This window comes from Natator depressus, chromosome 21, assembly GCF_965152275.1.
Source record: "Natator depressus isolate rNatDep1 chromosome 21, rNatDep2.hap1, whole genome shotgun sequence".
Classification (NCBI taxonomy): Eukaryota; Metazoa; Chordata; order Testudines; family Cheloniidae; genus Natator; species Natator depressus.
Window position 1 is genome coordinate 16,625,825 of NC_134254.1, and position 16,379 is coordinate 16,642,203.

At 61.8% G+C, this 16,379-nt stretch overlaps 1 protein-coding gene across 5 annotated transcripts in view; it reads left to right on the top strand.

Moving 5' to 3' along the window:
• CELSR2 (cadherin EGF LAG seven-pass G-type receptor 2) overlaps positions 1-16,379 on the top strand; it is a 71,879-nt gene that overhangs the window by 16,301 nt on the left and 39,199 nt on the right. For 4 of the 5 annotated variants that reach the window (XM_074936265.1, XM_074936268.1, XM_074936266.1 and 1 more), the window contains exons 2-3: positions 4,624-5,268; positions 14,389-14,611. In XM_074936265.1, the coding sequence (XP_074792366.1) occupies positions 4,624-5,268; positions 14,389-14,611 (868 nt within the window). The remainder of the gene's footprint in view (positions 1-4,623; positions 5,269-14,388; positions 14,612-16,379) is intronic. The other variant, XM_074936269.1, reaches the window with a different exon arrangement.

The following is a 16,379-nucleotide window of genomic DNA, read 5'->3' on the forward strand; positions in this document are numbered from 1 at the left end:
GTGGTCTCCCCGCTGGTCAGGCAGGGCCATTGTGGGGCCAACCGGCCTCTCCTCATTCTTTGCGGCAGCCTGGTGGGGGGCGATGATCTTTGACCTCCTTGGTGAGGTCACGACCCTGGGGTCCCCTCATGTTGTGTTTGGTTCCTTGCAGCTTTGGAAACAGGACCCGTGGAGTGTGCCAGGGCCTCAAACCCTCCCCCTTAAGTTCCGTCCTCACAGCCGCAGGGCCCCTCTCACATATGTCCAGGCTCCACCCCAGACAGGCAGAAAGATTCTGCAGAACTGACCGGCAGTGAAACAGCCAAGCCCGGACTGAACGTGTCACCATTAGGCTTCAGAGTGAACACACAGCAGTGGTGAATGAGAGCTGTTCACATCGCCCTGAGACGGGTGTTTGGGGGCAGCTCTCTGCAGCCTCAGTCAGGCAGCACCACACAGACGTGTAACGCTGCTCTCCAGGCTCCGAGCAGTCTGCAGCTGTGTGCACGCCTCCTCGGCTCCTCGCCCTGCCCTGCAGCTTCTGTTAGCCCCCTGGCTCGGCCCCCCCCCAGCTCAGCTCCCCTCTCAGCCCCCCGCTTAGCTCCCCACTCAGTCCCCCTGGTTCAGCCCCCGGCTCAGCCCCATGCTCATCCCCCCGCCAGCTCATCCCCCTGGCTCAGCTCCCCACTCAGCCCCCAGGCTCAGCCCCCCCCAGCTCAGCCCCCCTGGCTTAGCCCCTCCCGGCTCAGCCCCCCACTCATCCCCCCGGCTCAGCTCCCCACTCAGCCCCCAGGCTCAGCCCCCCCCCCCAGCTCAGCCCCCCTGGCTTAGCCCCTCCCGGCTCAGCCCCCCACTCAGCCCCCCTGCTCAGCCCTCCCCCCCGCGGCTCAGTTCATGGTGCTGGAGCCTCCCTTGTGGCCCCACAGTGAGATGTCACGGTTCTCAGCAGTGGCTCCTTGCACAGGTGACGTGGTGCTGCTGGGCTGCAGCCACCTCGGGGGGGGGCGCACGTGGAGGGTGGGTGGACGCTGGCACCAGGGCGAAGTCCCCATGCCTAAGGCAGGTGCCTTCAGATTTTGTGGTCTGGGCTGAGTACAGGGCTGGGAGTCAGAGAACCATAGATGATCCGGGTGGGAAGGGACCTCAGGGGGTATCTTGTCCAACCCCCTGCTCAAAGCAGGACCAATCCCCAACTAAATCCTCCCAGCCAGGCCTTTGTCAAGCCTGACCTTAAAAACCTCAAAGGAAGGAGATTCCACCACCTCCCTAGGTAACCCATTCCAGTGTTTCACCACCCTCCTAGTGAAAAAGTTTTTCCTAATATCCAACCTAAACCTCCCCCACTGCAACTTGAGACCATTACTCCTTGTTCTGTCATCTGCCACCACTGAGAACAGCCAAGCTCCATCCTCTTTGGACCCCCCCTTCAGGTAGTTGAAGGCTGCTATCAAATCCCCCCTCACTCTTTTCTCTTCTGCAGACTAAATAACCCCAGTTCCTTCAGCCTCCCCTCATAAGTCATGTGTTCCAGTCCCCAAATCATTTTCGTTGCCCTCCGCTGGACTCTCTCCAATTTGTCCACATCCCTTGTCAGGACTCTTGTGCTCTGTCCCTGGCTCTGGGGGGGCTGTGAGGGCTAGTGGTTAGATCAGGACTCTGGCACTGAGTTCCTGGGTGACCTCAGGTGTCACTCCTCCATGCTGTGCCTCAGTTTCCCCAGCTGCCTAATGAGGACGATGCTACTGACCCGCCTTTGCACAGTGCTTTGAGATGCCCGGCTGAAACAGCACTAAGAGTTGTGATGAACTGGTGTGTTTGTGTGTGTGAGAGAGAGACAGAGACTGCTGCCCTCTGCTGGAAGCTCAGCTGTGTGTCATAGCCCCTACACTGCTTCTATTTGAGGGAGGTTCTCCACAGAGAGAGGCCTCACTGCTATGGCATGGAGAAGCGTGATGAGCCCCAGGTGCAGCCTGTGCCCCTTCCCCTCAGTCCCCCCCAGGGCTCGGGGGCAACTCGCGCAGGCTGACTCCCAGGGGTCAGCAAGACAGGCGGCTCCCGTGGCTAGAACTAACCTGCCACAGAGAGTGGCTGGGGCTGGGGCTGAGATGGGCAGCATGGTCTGTCATGTCCCCTGGGCTGGGAGCCAGACAGATACCGACTAGCCAGGGGGCATAACCTGGTAGCCACAGGCTGATGTGGGCTAGGAGTTGGGGGAGCCCCCAGTGAGGTCCAGCGTGTGAGAACAGCCCCCCAGCTGCTGGGAAAAGGGTTCCTATTGGGTGTTGGCTGCCAGCTGTCTGCTTTGGCACCTGCTGGCGCACAGCTGCTGCCCTCATGTGCAGGAGGGTGCCTGCTGAAATGCCCCTTCTGAGCCCTGGGCCTTGCAGGCGCTGCACGGGGGGTGAGGGGAGACGGCCAGAGACCAGCAGGCTGGAGGTCGCAGAGGCAGCCTGGTGTCCTGGCACCACTGCCTGGGGGGCCTGTTTGAAGACACAACCCATGTGCCCTGTATGCCGACAGCCACCCCGGCTGCAGGACGTGGGGAGCGCGGCTGTGCCATGGGGCTCACCCGGCAGGGAACCTGGCTGGCAGCTCCCCAGCTCTGGCAGCCAGCCCCAGGCACCCAGCCGGGCAGTGAGGGGCACCAGGCCGGGCATGCTGGGAGTGTTTCCGTGGTGCCTGTGGCTGGCGTGGCTGGACATCGCTCAGTAACTTGGGGCCAGGCGACACCCCTGCAGCCTGGCAGCTCGGGGCTGCGGGGCTTGGCTTGGCCTGCTGATGGGGGATGAGCCAGGTTCCCTCTCCCCACTGCCTGGGCCAAGGCTGCAGGCTGGGGGCAGCATCCATCCTCGTTCTTCTCCGCAGCCACCTGCCCTGCCGCCCAGGCACCCCTGGGGCAGGCATCTCAGTGACCTCACTTCCGTCCCCTCCAGGCCAGGTTCCAGCCCCGGCCCTTGTGCCAGCATGGCCAGTGGGGGTGCCTGGATCGCCCCCTTGTCCTCCAGGACGACATCTACCCACAGTGTCTGCTGTCCCTCGCCCCACTGCCAGGCTGGGCTTCTGGGTTCTGTCCCCAGCTCTGTCCCAACTCTGGGGCTGGTCCCTGTCCCCCATGCCTCGGTTTCCCCACCTGTGCCCATGGGGTGGGGGGAGCTGCGTTTCTTCTCCCCAAGGGCTTGGCGGGGCTTGTGCGCGCATGTGCGGGCACCCAGATGAGGGGACAGGCTTGACATAGTAATGCGGGGGAGGGGAGGTGGCCTGGAATAGGGAGTGGCCAGGAAGTGAAGGGGAGGAGCTTGGAACAAGATGGGTTTGAACTGGTGGTTCTGTGTCCCACTTCCTAGGGTCCCCCATGGGGCAGGTCTGGGGGGGGACCAGCAAAGTCGGGGCCCCACAGGTCTGGGCTGCCCTCGGTTTGCACTAAGTGTGTGTCCACCCAAGGAATGTAGACGAGCCCCGAGGGATCTGGGGTCACTCCGGAGTCACTCTGGTATTGCTCAGAGCAGTGTGTCAGGCCGGCCCAGGATTGGCTCTCTCTGGGGTGCAGCCTGGGACTGGGCAGGGGCAGCAGCAGCTTGATTCTCTTGAGAGCTCCTGGGAGCTGCTCCTGCCCCTGCGGTACCCGCAGAGCTGGTCCCGCTGGCGGGGGGCGTGAACCCTGTCAGGCTGGCCACGGGGGCCCGGCAGCAGGACCCGCTCTCCATATCCTCAGAGTTCAAGGGTCAAGTCCCAGGGTAGAAGGCACCAGGGAGGAGCTGGTCAAAGGGACGGCGCCCCATGGCCCAGGGCAGACAGGGCTGGGGGGGACATGACACCTGGCAGGGTCCCTCTGCTTGCCCCTCGGAGCAGGGGCCACACAAACAGCAGTGGGGCAGCAACCCCCCCTTCCCCCGCTGCTGTGCCTCAGGGCCCCAGCGGGGTCTGGGGTGAAGCTCCAGAGAGATGGGTCCCAGGGCCAGCAGCTCCAGTGCTGTGGGGACCTGAGCTGAGAGCCAGCAACCTCGTGTCACACAGGGACCCCAACAAGCCTGGCACGGGGAACAAGTCAGGGGAGTGATGGGGCCGAGGGCAGGCTGCACAACCCCCTCCCTCTCCCGTCACACTGCACAACCCCTCCCCTCCCCTCCCTGTGACACTGCACAGCCCCCTCCCCTCCCCATCACACTGCACAGCCCTCCGTCACACTGCACAACCCCTCCCCTCCCCTCCCTGTGACATGCACAGCCCCCTCCCTCATCACACTGCACAGCCCGCTCCCCTCCCCATCACACTGCACAGGCCCCTGTCACACTGCACAGCCCCTCCCCCATCACAGTGGGACCCTCCAGGGAGGGGCTGTGACAAGTTAATCTCCAGTGTGGTGCTGAGCCACCAGGGAAGCCAGTGGCAGGCGACAGCCGGGGGCTCCGGGACATGTGGGGGAAGGGGGCTCATGTGGGGGTGTCAGGAGCAGCTCCCAGAAGAATGAGGCTTTGGGCTCCCTCCCCAGCTCTGCCGGTGCCCCTCACTCCCGACCCGCAGCCCCCTGCTAGCCCTGCCCTGGGGCCTTTCTGGGAGACTCGGGAGCTGTCGAAGCCTGTCCCCGAGGCAGGGGGAGCCCCAGCCCCGCGGGCGCCATTCACGCCGTGCCCTCCTCTCTCGCAGACGGCGTGCACAGCGTGGCGGCCCAGTGCACCCTGCGGGTGACCATCATCACGGACGAGACGCTGACCCACAGCATCACGCTGCGCCTGGAGAACATGTCCCAGGAGCAGTTCCTCTCGCCCCTGCTGGCGCTCTTCCTGCAGGGGGTGGCGGCCGTGCTCGCGGCCCCCCGCCACCACGTGGTGCTCTTCAACATCCAGAACGACACGGACGTGCCGGCCGCCCACATCCTCAACGTCAGCCTGTCGGTGCTGCTGCCGGGCGGGGCCCGCGGGGGGCGCTACATCCCCTCCCAGGACCTGCAGGAGCGGCTCTACCTCAACCGCACGCTGCTGGCCGCCGTCTCCGAGCAGCGGGTGCTGCCCTTCGACGACAACATCTGCCTGCGGGAGCCCTGCGAGAACTACATGCGCTGCGTCTCCGTCCTGCGCTTCGACAGCTCCGCGCCCTTCCTGGCCTCCGCCACCGTCCTCTTCCGGCCCATCCACCCCGTCGGCGGCCTGCGGTGCCGCTGCCCCGCCGGCTTCACCGGCCACTACTGCGAGAGCGAGATCGACCTGTGCCCCTCCAGCCCCTGCGGCCGCAACGGGCGCTGCCACAGCCGGGAGGGCGGCTACACCTGCCACTGTCACGCCGGCTTCACCGGTGAGCGGGGGAGGGCTCCTCTGTCTGTCCCCACACGCGCCTCTATCTGTCTGTCCGGCCCCGGCCGTGCCCTGTCCGGCCAGCCGCATCCGTACCCCCCTCCGTACCCCTATCCGGCCAGCCCATCCGTACCCCCCTCCATACCCTCGTCTGGCCAGCCCATCCGTACCCCCGTCCGGCCAGCCGCATCCGTACCCCCCTCCGTACCCCCGTCCGGCCAGCCGCATCCGTATCCCCCTCCGTACCCCTCTCCAGCCGTCCCATCCGTACCCCCGTCTGGCCAGCCACATCTGTACCCCCCTCCGTACCCCTCTCCAGCCATCCCATCCCTACCCCCGTCCGGCCATCCCATCCGTATCCCAGTCCGGCCAGCCGCATCTGTACTCCCATCCATACCCCCGTCCGGCCATCCCATCCGTACCCCAGTCCGGCCAGCCGCATCTGTACCCCCGTCCGTACCGCTCTCCAGCCATCCCTCTCCACCTCCCAGGGCCTGGGCTGGCTGGCTTGGAGGGCTGGGGCATAGTGGGGGCCTTCCACCCAGCCCCCACCCAGGGCACTAATTCAAGTCCAGCCCAGGGCAGTGGCCATGTCTCATGTCTGTTGGGCATGTCTCTGTGGGGCAGGGGGGTGTCCCTGAGGCCCATGGCCCAGTGGGGTCTCTGCCCCAGCCCCAGCCCTGGAGTGGAGCGTCCCCACCGCAAGTAGATTCTCCAGGGGCTGGAGCCGGGGCCGGAGGGCTGAGCCCTGCTGGAGGCTGTGCTGCGAGCCGTGGGGCAGGCCATGGAGTGGGGCAGCCTCCTGCACTGGCCAGGCTGCCCCCACCTGTGGGATTGTCCAGCCCTAGCCTGAGGACGCAGCAGCCGCTTGTTCTAAGCCCGAGCCCCCGGCCTGCCCCCTCTTAGCGCCTGCGAAGAGCCTGGGCCCCCAGTGTCTGGCCTGCTCCCACACAGGGACACCACCCACCCTGTGTCCTCCCAGAGACCCTCCCTCCCCTCAGACGTGCTGCACAGCTGCCAGCCCCCCATCCCTGTTCACCCTGGCAGCTGGTGACCTCCAAACCCAGCAGTGGCATAACTGCTTGGCGTGCCCCTGTGATACCCACTGCAGACCCAGGACCCCGGTAAACCAGGCCTGGCACCCCCAGTGTCCCTGCACTACCTGCCCCCAAGCCCTGCCCCAGGAGGCTGCCAGCACCGCAGGTCGGGTGTCAGTAAATGCTCCCCCACATCACCTGGGATGGACACAGGGATGCGGGGACTAGTGGTTAGAACACATGACTGCAGGCAGGACTCCTGGGTTCTGGCCCAAGTTCTGGGAGAGACACGGGGGTTCGGGGTTTCAGCAGTGCGGGCTGGGAGCTAGGACTCCTGGGTTCTATTCCCAGCTCTGGGAGGGGAGTGGTGTCGGATTGGGATTCCTGAGCTCTCTCCCTGGCTGTGTCACAAATTCTCTTTTTAGCCCTTAGCCCCGCTCTGTGCCTCAGTTTCCCCAAGTGTAGCCGGGGTGATGGCGCTGAAGGGAGTGTGACCCGGGACTGTAGAAAGCTGTGAGCTCCCTGGCAATGGAGAATTCCCCTCCCACACTGGGGCAATGAAGAATCCCCACTGGGCCCCCAGTGAGAAGGATCCCAACGGGAGCTGCTAGGTGCTGAGCACTTCTGAACGCCTGCCCCAGTGTTTGCGGAGACCTGGGCGCAGGCTGGGGGGGCTCATTCAGAAGGGCTCCCTGTGCCCCCTGCGATCCATGCCAGCCGGGCTGGTCTGTGCTGCGGCCAGTGTTCCTGGCGCCGCACGCAGGGGACCCTGCTGTGAAACCTTTTACTGTCAGTGGGGAAGAAACCTCACAGCCAAACGGCAGGTTCCCCCTCCCGCTGCCCGGCTGGGAAACCCCGAAGACAGCAAGCCGGGGGGGGACCCTGGCCAAGCCGAGGGGCCCTCTGGGAGGTGCCGGCCTGTGCAGGAAGTTAGAAAGCAGGAGCTGGGGTGGTGGTGGTGGTGGGGTGTGTGTTGGAAGAATGCAGCAGGGCGAAGTGCCTCTCAGTGGCGGTGCTAAAAGGCCAGGGGTCACTTCCCAGTGTGCCAGTTCCTTGCCCCCCCCCGGACACAGGGACGGTCTCTGCGTGGCACAGGCCTGGCCGTGGTCCCAGCTGCAGCCCTGGCTCTGCGAGGGGAGTCTGCCCTGGGGCGCGTCTGGCAATTGCTTGTTCAAAATCTCTGTCTTCGACAGCCAGAGTCATAGCAAAGGAACCAATCCCACCCCCCAGCCCCGGCCCGGGCCGGCCCCGGCTCGACCCGGCGTGCAGCCTGCCTGTCCTGCGCATCGCCACCCAGGCACTGGTGCCGTGCCGAAGCCGTCGCCTTGCACGTTAGTTTGTATTAGCTGCAGCTGAAAGGTTGAATCTGTTTCTTGGTGATTCCTGGCGCCTCTTCCCCTAGAAACAGCCATAAATCTAGAACTTCCCAAGGCACCGGCTCCCGGGTCCCTGGCCATTCGTGCTATTGATCCTGGGTGTCGAGCAGCACGTTGGGACCCCATCGGGTGGGCGCAGCACAGATGGCGTGACAGCCCCTGCCCCACACGGTTCCCAGGCTAAGGCCCTGAGCCAGCAAACAAGGGCAGCACCCGCTGGCCTGTGATCACAGGAGTGACCTGCTCCCCCAGCTCTCGGCAGATTTCACCCGGGCTCCTTCAGTGCTTCGTCCCCTTGCTCTGGCGATAAAACGGTCACCACAGCGGTTATTCCTCCTTCGGGCATGTGCATTGGCTTGTTGTGGGGTCTGTTGTGTGATCTGGACTGGGTACACACAGGCTTGTTGTTGTCGGGTGTGTTGTGGGAGCCGGCCTGTGAGCACGCGGGCTTGTTGTTGCGGGGTGTGTTGTGGGAGCCGGCCTGTGAGCACGCGGGCTTGTTGTGGGGTCTGTTGTGTGAGCCGGACTGTGTACACGCGGGCTTGTTGTTGCGGGGTGTGTTGTGGGAGCCGGCCTGTGAGCACGCGGGGTTGTTGTTGTCAGGTGTGTTGTGGGAGCCGGCCTGTGAGCAGGTGGGGTTGTTGTTGTGCGTCTCTTGGCTGCGGGACTGCAGGACACACACTTAGCGCAGGGCTGGCGTGGGCAGGGTGTCATGGTGTCCCTGGGCGATGCTCTGGAACTGCTCCCTATGAAGCCAGTCAGGACTCTGGGGAAGTCTCTTTTCTGTGAGCAGACTGTCTGCAGGACACACAGCTCACACAGCTTCCACCTTCCTGGGTCTGACCTCGGAGCATTCAGCATCCTCTGCCCCTCCGCGCGCTTCCCCCAGCGAGTCCGCTCAGGCGGGGCTCCTGGGGAAGCCAGAGGGTCCTGCACCCCAACTCCACAGTCAGACGTGTCTCTCAGCCAGCCAGTAAAACAGAAGGTTTATTAGATGACAGGAACATGGTCTAACACAGAGCTTGTAGCTGCAGAGAACAGGACCCCTGAGCTGGGTCCATTTTGGGGGGCAGTGAGCCAGACAACCCCGTCTGCACTTCACTCCATGTCCCCAGCCAGCCCCAAACTGAAACTCCCTCCAGCCCCTCCTCCTCTGGGCTTTCCCCTTTCCCGGGCCAGGAGGTCACCTGATTCCTTTGTTCTTCAAACCTTTAGCTCTCAGCTTGCAGGGGGAAGGGCCCAGGCCATCAGTTGCCAGGAAACAGGGTGTCGGCCATTCTCTATGTCCAGACCCCTGCACACACCTGCCCTCTAGGGCTCTGCAACGATCATACACCCTTATCCCACCACCTAGATACTTAAGAACTGCCTAGGGGAAACTGAGGCACCCCCACACTATTCAGAGGAAACATTAAGAACAGTCCCATTTCGTCACATCTCTCCCTCCTTCGAGATCGAACTGAGTGGGGTCACTTTAGCTGGTGACGTGGGGAAGTTCGAAGCCACCAACGTTCCCATGGATGCCCCAGCATCTCTCCCATTCCTTGGTGGGAGTTACACCAGGCCCTTCCAGTTTCACGCCCTCCCTTAGGTCGGGGGTGGTCGAGAGCACTTGCAGGCCGCATGTGGGAAGGTTTATGCGGCCTGTGCCCTTTGGCCACCCCGAAACCCCCGGGGGTCAAACTGGGATCGGGTCTTCTCCCAGCGCTCCAAGTCTGGAGGGCTGCAATTCGGGCTTTCTTGGTTAAGAGCCCCCATCTTGACCTGGGCCACATACTGTTCACTTACAGAACTAGCATGGAGACATTCCTTTCTCAACAACCTTGTCTCCCCAACAAGCTGGCCAAACACAGCCACTTGGTTATAGGACTGTTTAACTTTCTTAACAGCTTTCACTCCATCTGAGACCTTCTCATAGCTATCCACACTGGATCTTTCAACAGAAAAGTCAGTGGCTTCATTCACAACAGAAAATTTCTGGCTGTGAGGAACTGAAACGTTCTTGATTAAATCACTTTCACACCCTTCAGTTGCAGTAAACTGCTTGCAAAGACTCCATGAGGATTCCTTTCCCTAGGGCTTGTCTAGGCAACAATTCACCCCTCACAGAAATTCTGCTTTTACCCTCTTCACCTAGGGCTTGCTCTAGAGGAACACTTTCCTGAGCAACAACAGACTCTTTCTGGGTCTCCCTTACATCCAGAATTACCTCTGGCCCATCCGGCGGATTCCTACACAATCCCCTTTCAGGCAAACTTACAGACTTCCTAGATAAAAGGTCAGAAGCATTCTCCTTCCCTTTGCCACACACTAGCAACAGGCAAAATATAAGCACCAGAATTGTCTGGTCTCTGGGATTTTACATAGACACTAACTGGATGCGACCTAGTTACAGTGCCATTCTCCCGAGCAGACACAAACTTAGGACCATTCCCTTCCTGGGCTTTAGCTGAATCCAGAACCAGCTCTGAGACAACTGCACTACCCTCAACCATCACAGGCTGAAAGGCCCCTTCTGTCTGCTCCACAGACAAAGAAGAGCCAGACACACTTTCTCCTTCACCAGACACATAGCTTGGGATCTCTTTCCCCTGGTCCCAGCACACAAGACTGGTCACAGACAACTGCTTGGAGACCGGGGTAGCTCCCTCCACAGGCAAGTCAATACCCCTCACAGGCACATTTCCTTCACTGTCACACTTCTCCACCCAGCTAACAGTAAGGTCCAGGGACACTCATCTTCCACTCTCCTCGCCTTCCCACCCTGCTGACTAGACACAGCCATCAGCTCACAAGGCTTCCTAGGCTCATCCAGACTTTCCTTACCAAGCACCTTGCCACTCCCAACAGATCCCCTGCCCTGCCTGTGTCTCCCCCGACTCAGCTGGGGTCTCAGCTCCCACTGTGCTCAGCGCTGCCCTTGCTGTCCCAGTGGGGGCAGGCAGCGAGCTCGCTGCTTTCCTCACTGCATCAGAGCCAGCCTGAGCCCCCTCTCCAGTGTGCAAGGGGGGCGGGGAGCCCCAGGGGTCTGGTTACAGGCAGGCAGCTACCCTGAGCCTAGCAGCTCCTCCCTGCTGCCAGTCAGGTCATCTGCATTTTCACTGACCATTTCCCTCTCCACCGATTGGTTCCCTGGATTCAAATTCAAACCCTTGGCAGTTACCGGAGCAGGGACTGGATCCTGTCCCAAAGAGACACAGTCACTCCCCAACAGGGTCTCGCAGCTGGTATCCTGGAGAACCCCAACGACCAGGCAGCCCCACCCCTCCTGGGTCTGCACAGGGATCTGGGCCATAGGCAGGGCGAGGGGCTTCGTCCCTGGGATCCTCACCCAGCTCACACAGCCCCTCAGCATCTGAGGCTGCACCACCCAGGGCCTGACAACAGTTCTCTCTGTCCCAGGATCTCACCACCCCAGGAATGTCTCCCCATTGACCATCACCTTCCGCTCCCACTGGAGGTCCGAGGGGCCTGGCCCAAGGAGACTCCACACAGACATATAGGTTGGGACCAGGAGTGGGAGCCTGTCCACCTCCCCACCCATCTGGCTGACGGAGTCTATGGCCTTGGGACCCAGCAAGGGAGCTAGACACCGGGGCTTTTCCGCAGGGTCCCCCTGGTTCAAATCGCCAGCCTGCTCAAAGGCAGTGAGGTGGGCATCCACATCCTGCCCCTCCTCTGGCCTTTCTCCCTTTCCCAGGCCAGGAGGCCACCTGATCTCTTTGTTCTCCAACCCCTTCAGTCCGCACCTTTGCAGGGAGGGGCCCAGGCCATCAGTGGCCAGGAGACAGGGTGTCGGGCCATTCTCTGTGCAGACACCATCACGCTGGCCCTCTAGGGCTCTGCCACAGTCACACCCCCTTATCTCACCACCTGGATACTTAAGAAATGCCTAGGGGAAACTGAGGCACCCACACAGTATTCAGAGAAAACATTAAGAACAGTCCCGCTTCGTCACATGGGATTGCAGGACACACACTTAGCGCAGGGCTGGCGTGGGCAGGGTCTCTGGGCTGGGAATATGCTGGCTGCTCAGAGTAGGAGGCGCAGATGGGCAGAGCTGCTGCTGTGATTCATCCCAGATTCTGCGGGGTTCCAGGCTGCTGGCCCGTCAAGGGTGGGCCCAGTTCTCTGCTGGCATAAGATGGCGTAAGCTGGTGCAGCCCCACTGTGCCGATTTGCACCAGCTGAGAATTGGGCCCTTAGATGTACAGCCAAGCCAGGCGAGCAGGGCCCAGGATGCTGCCAGTCGCCGTGGAAGCTGGCGCTGGTACCCAGCCCCTTACAGGGGTGCAGCCCAGCAGCAGGGCAGAGAAACTGACCCTCCTGGTCACTGTCTGAGCGGCAGGAGGCAGTGGGATAGAGGGGGTTAAAAGCACCTGCCTTTCAAGGGGCTGGGAGGATGCTGGGCTGCGTGCAGCGTGTGGTTGGTCGGCTGAGTGTCCCACTCCTACCGAGGGGGAGCAGGGTGGGGAGCTGGGCGGCGGGTTTGGGGCACTGAGGCAGAGCTTCCATCTCTGTGTGTTCCCAGATCTCTGTTCCCCGGGTTCCTTTATCTGCTGTGCGCTGAGGGGCTGCTTGACAGCAGGGAGAGCCGCCAACCAGAGCCATGCATACGGCTGAGGGGCCCGGCACAGGACCCCGGAATCGGAATTCAGGCCAGCTCTCTGTGCTCCTCCGGGCCTCGGTTTCCCTATCTGTAGAGCTCTGAATGTGTCACAAGGCGGTCAGGGTCCTTATCCCTGTTTGGGGGAAACTGAGGTACAGAGCTGGGGGACTCACCTAAGGTCTCCTAGCAAAGGCAAGAACAGAACCCAGCTCCTCTGAGTGCAGGCCAGTGCTCCAGGCCACACTGCCTGGGTAACCATGGGGGTTCTGGCGGGACCCAACGGAGAGTGCCAATTCAGGACAAATTGCTTCAAGCAGGGCAGCTACAGCCCCAGGCTGGGGTTTCTATGCACACCAAGGCAAACCCAACCAGCCAGACAGAGAAGACTTCGGTTTTACCCCACTGGTTAACCACAAGTCACACAAGCAATTCCCTAGACACTCCAGTTTCCCAGTATCACCACCAGTGCCCCTCGTTATGGGGACAAACGGTTATGAAAACCAATACCCCAGTAAAAGAACAAAGGTTCTCTCGATCCCAAAGGACCACGCCCCAGACCCAGGTCAATATACAAATCAGATCTTACCCACAAATCACGCTGTTGCCAATCCTTTAGAATCTAAAATCTAAAGGTTTATTCATAACAGGAAAAAGATAGAGATGAGAGCGAGAATTGGTTAAATGGAATCAATGACATACAGGAATGGCAAAGTTCTTGGTTCAGGCTTGCAGCAGTGACAGAATAAGCTGCAGGTTCAAATCAAGTCTCTGCAGAACGTCCCCAGCTGGGAGGGGTCGTTCAGTCCTTTGTTCAGAGCTTCAGTGTAGCAAAGTCCCTCCAGAGCTATGAAGCAGGGTTGAAGACCAGATGGAGGACCTGCAGCAGCTTTTTATAGTCTCTTGCCATGTGGTCTCTGCTTTCTGTGTCCCAAAGGCAAGCTGTCCATCCCATGGCCTGGAAACACCTCAGAGTTCTGTCCATAGGCAGGTCCCTGCATGCCTTGCTGAGTCCCAAGGTGTATCTGCCTTCTCTCAATGGGTCAGTTGTGTAGCTGATGGTCCTTCATGGGCCATCAAGCAGGCTAGGCAGAGCTGACACCAACTTCTCTGGGGTGTCACCCAGAAGCAGAGCATAAGTTTGAAATACAGACAGTACAGAGCCAATATTCATAACTTCAGCTACAAAAATGATACCCACATACAGACAGCGTCATCATCATCAGCAAACCATAACCTTGTCTGAGACACCTCATTTGACCCCCTTTTATATAAGATTTGGTGCCACCACACAACCTTGGTTGCAACAATGTTCTATACGGTCCCAGTTCAAGTCAATAACATCACAGCCTGCCTACTCCCCTCTCACCCAAGAGTGGGGGTCCCACCCCGGGGTCTGTTCTCTCTGCCCCTGCCCTCTGGCCTGCCCCAGCCCCAGCTTTCCAGGCCCCCTGCACTGTGAAGTGCTGCCCCTCGTGTCCTGCCCGTCCCAAGAAGAGCACGTTCCCCGCCCCGCTTGTAACTCGCCGCGTCCTCGCTCCCGTGAGCCTCGCAGCCCCTGCCCCGTGCCCGCAGCCTTGGGGCGAGTGCCTGCTCCCTGGCATCGCCCCAGCTGGGGATCTGTCAGCAGGACCCACGTCCCTGCTCCTGCAAAGCACCTTCAGGCTCCGGCCGGCCTCGTGCCCCAGGGCCTTTGCCAGGCGGCCAGCGGAGCCCCTGGCTTTCTGCAGACCCCCCCACCCCCACATACCAGTGCTGCCAGCCCAGGGAGCCATGTCAGACTGGGCAAGGACAAGCCCCTGGCTGTGAGTGGGGCCCGGAGCACGTGCCCTGCTCGGTCAGGTACCCCAGTGCGCCGGGCTGGGGGTGCACGGGCGTGACGGCATGTGCCAGATGCGTGGCAGTGGGGAGCTGTATGGGGCACTGGGGAATTGGGAGGGCTTGAGCCAGGGGTGCTGTCTGGTGCAGGGCGATTAGCTCCTGGGGGCTGGGTGCAGCAGGGTGCTGTGCCCATGGCTCCCAGTGCCAGCCAGGGACCAGCAGCACGTGCCCTGGGGTGGGGGGTCCCTGGCACTGCCCCTGACGGCTGCCCTTGCCTGCAGGAGAGCACTGTGAGGTGAATGCCCACCTGGGCCGCTGCATGCCGGGCGTCTGCAAGAACGGGGGCACCTGCACCAACCTGCTGGTCGGGGGCTTCAAGTGTGACTGCCCCTCGGGGGACTACGAGAAGCCCTACTGCGAGATGAGCAGCCGCAGCTTCCCCCCCCACTCCTTCGTCACCTTCCCGGGCCTGCGCCAGCGCTTCCACTTCACTGCCACCCTCACGTGAGTGCCGGGGGGGGGGGCTGGACGACTGGCACCTCCTCGGGGGGGCATCGCCCTCACGTGAGTGCCGGGGGGGGGGGCCGGATGACTGGCACCTCCTCCGGGGGGGCATCGCCCTCACGTGAGTGCCGGGGGGGGGCTGGAAGACTGGCACCTCCTCCGGGGGGCATCGCCCTCACATGAGTGCCGGGGAGGGCTCCTCCTCTGGGGGGCATCACCCTCATGTCAGTGCTGGGGGGGCACCAGCCGGGGGGCCGGATGACTGGCACCTCCTCCGGGGGGGCATCGCCCTCATTTGAGTGCTGGCCCCGGGGTGGGAAGCCGTTGCCCGCGTATCAATAGCACTCTGGGCCCAGCGGTTCTGCGGAGCTGGGGCTGAGGTGGGTCCCCAGCTCGTCCTCCGTGTTGTCAGTGAATCGGACAGTCCACTCACCCCCCTGCCACCCACTCAGCACCTCCCCGCCCACAGGCCTGGCCCTCCCAGCTCCTCCCCTCCCCGCCTGGGGAGGACAGAGCGAAGCCCCAGAACAGATCCTCCCCTAAGGGACGTCTCTGCCCCTTCCCCGGCCCTTACTTTAAAAACTGCTCCACTTGAGAGCCAGCAGCCTGGGTCCATGGGGTTTAGGCAGAGCCCATCCTTGTGGTATAAGCCCCTCCTTTCCCAGTCATAAACCGAACCCCCCCAACCCTACACCCATGATTCCCCGCCACGGGGATGGGTACCCCCGGAGTATGCAAGGTCTTCCGGGGGTACAACAACTCCCCTGGAGATTTGCCTCGTTTGACAGCAGGCTCCATGGAAAGCACTGGGGAAGTCAGCACAGACTGAAACGTCATCCAGACGGCGCTGGTCCTGCGCTGGGCCCTACACGCTGCCTGGACGACAAGATTTAGAGTCCAGCCCATTTTTTCTATAATGACATGGTAAAAAGGAGAACGTCATCCCTGTTCCAGTCCCAGTGGCCGTGACACTTTTGTATGGTCATGTCTGGGTTTGTAAGCCGGTCATTGTGAAGTGAGGTGTAACGTGGGGTCCACAAGACAGATCAGACTCCTGAGCCTGGGAAGGTTGAGAGCCCCTGGTCTCCACCGTCAGCTCATCCCCGCATCGAGACCCCCCAGCTCTGCCCGTCTCCCTGGCCCTGCGCGTGGAACTGAAGCATTTCAGAGACTGCTCCCAGGGAGTCCTGGACTGTAACCTCTTCCCTAGCAGCCTCCAGGACGTCTCTCCTGCCTTTCCCTTTGTCACTGGTACCTACAGGTACCACGACCACCGGCTCCTCCCCAGCACTGCCTGCCGGGCTGGCTAGATGTCGCACGGGTTCCACTACTTTCGTGCCAGGCAGCAATTCACCCTGCAGTCTCCCACTCATCACAGCCCCGCTCTCCGTATCTCTCATCCTCGAATCCCCCTGGCTCCTCCATAATGGGGGCCCCGCCACTTCCTCTGGAAGGAGAGTCCCAACCTGGGATCATTTGCCTCTGCTCCAGGCTACTGGGCATGATGGACCATTGGGCTGACCCGCGATGGCAGCTCTTATTTGGGGGATGCCAGCCTTGCCCCAGCCCCTGCCACAGCAGATCCCCTGGGGATCGGGGTCTGGCAGGTGGACACAAAATAGCATCTTTGTTCCAAAGCCCAGGGCTCTCCCCTCCCCTCCCCTGCTCCAGAAGGGCCCATTGTTTTCCAGCAGGACACCCGGGGGTCTTCCTCCATTGGCCCTCCCCGACCCCGGAGCCCCCTCCACTCACTCCAGGGCCTGTCTGG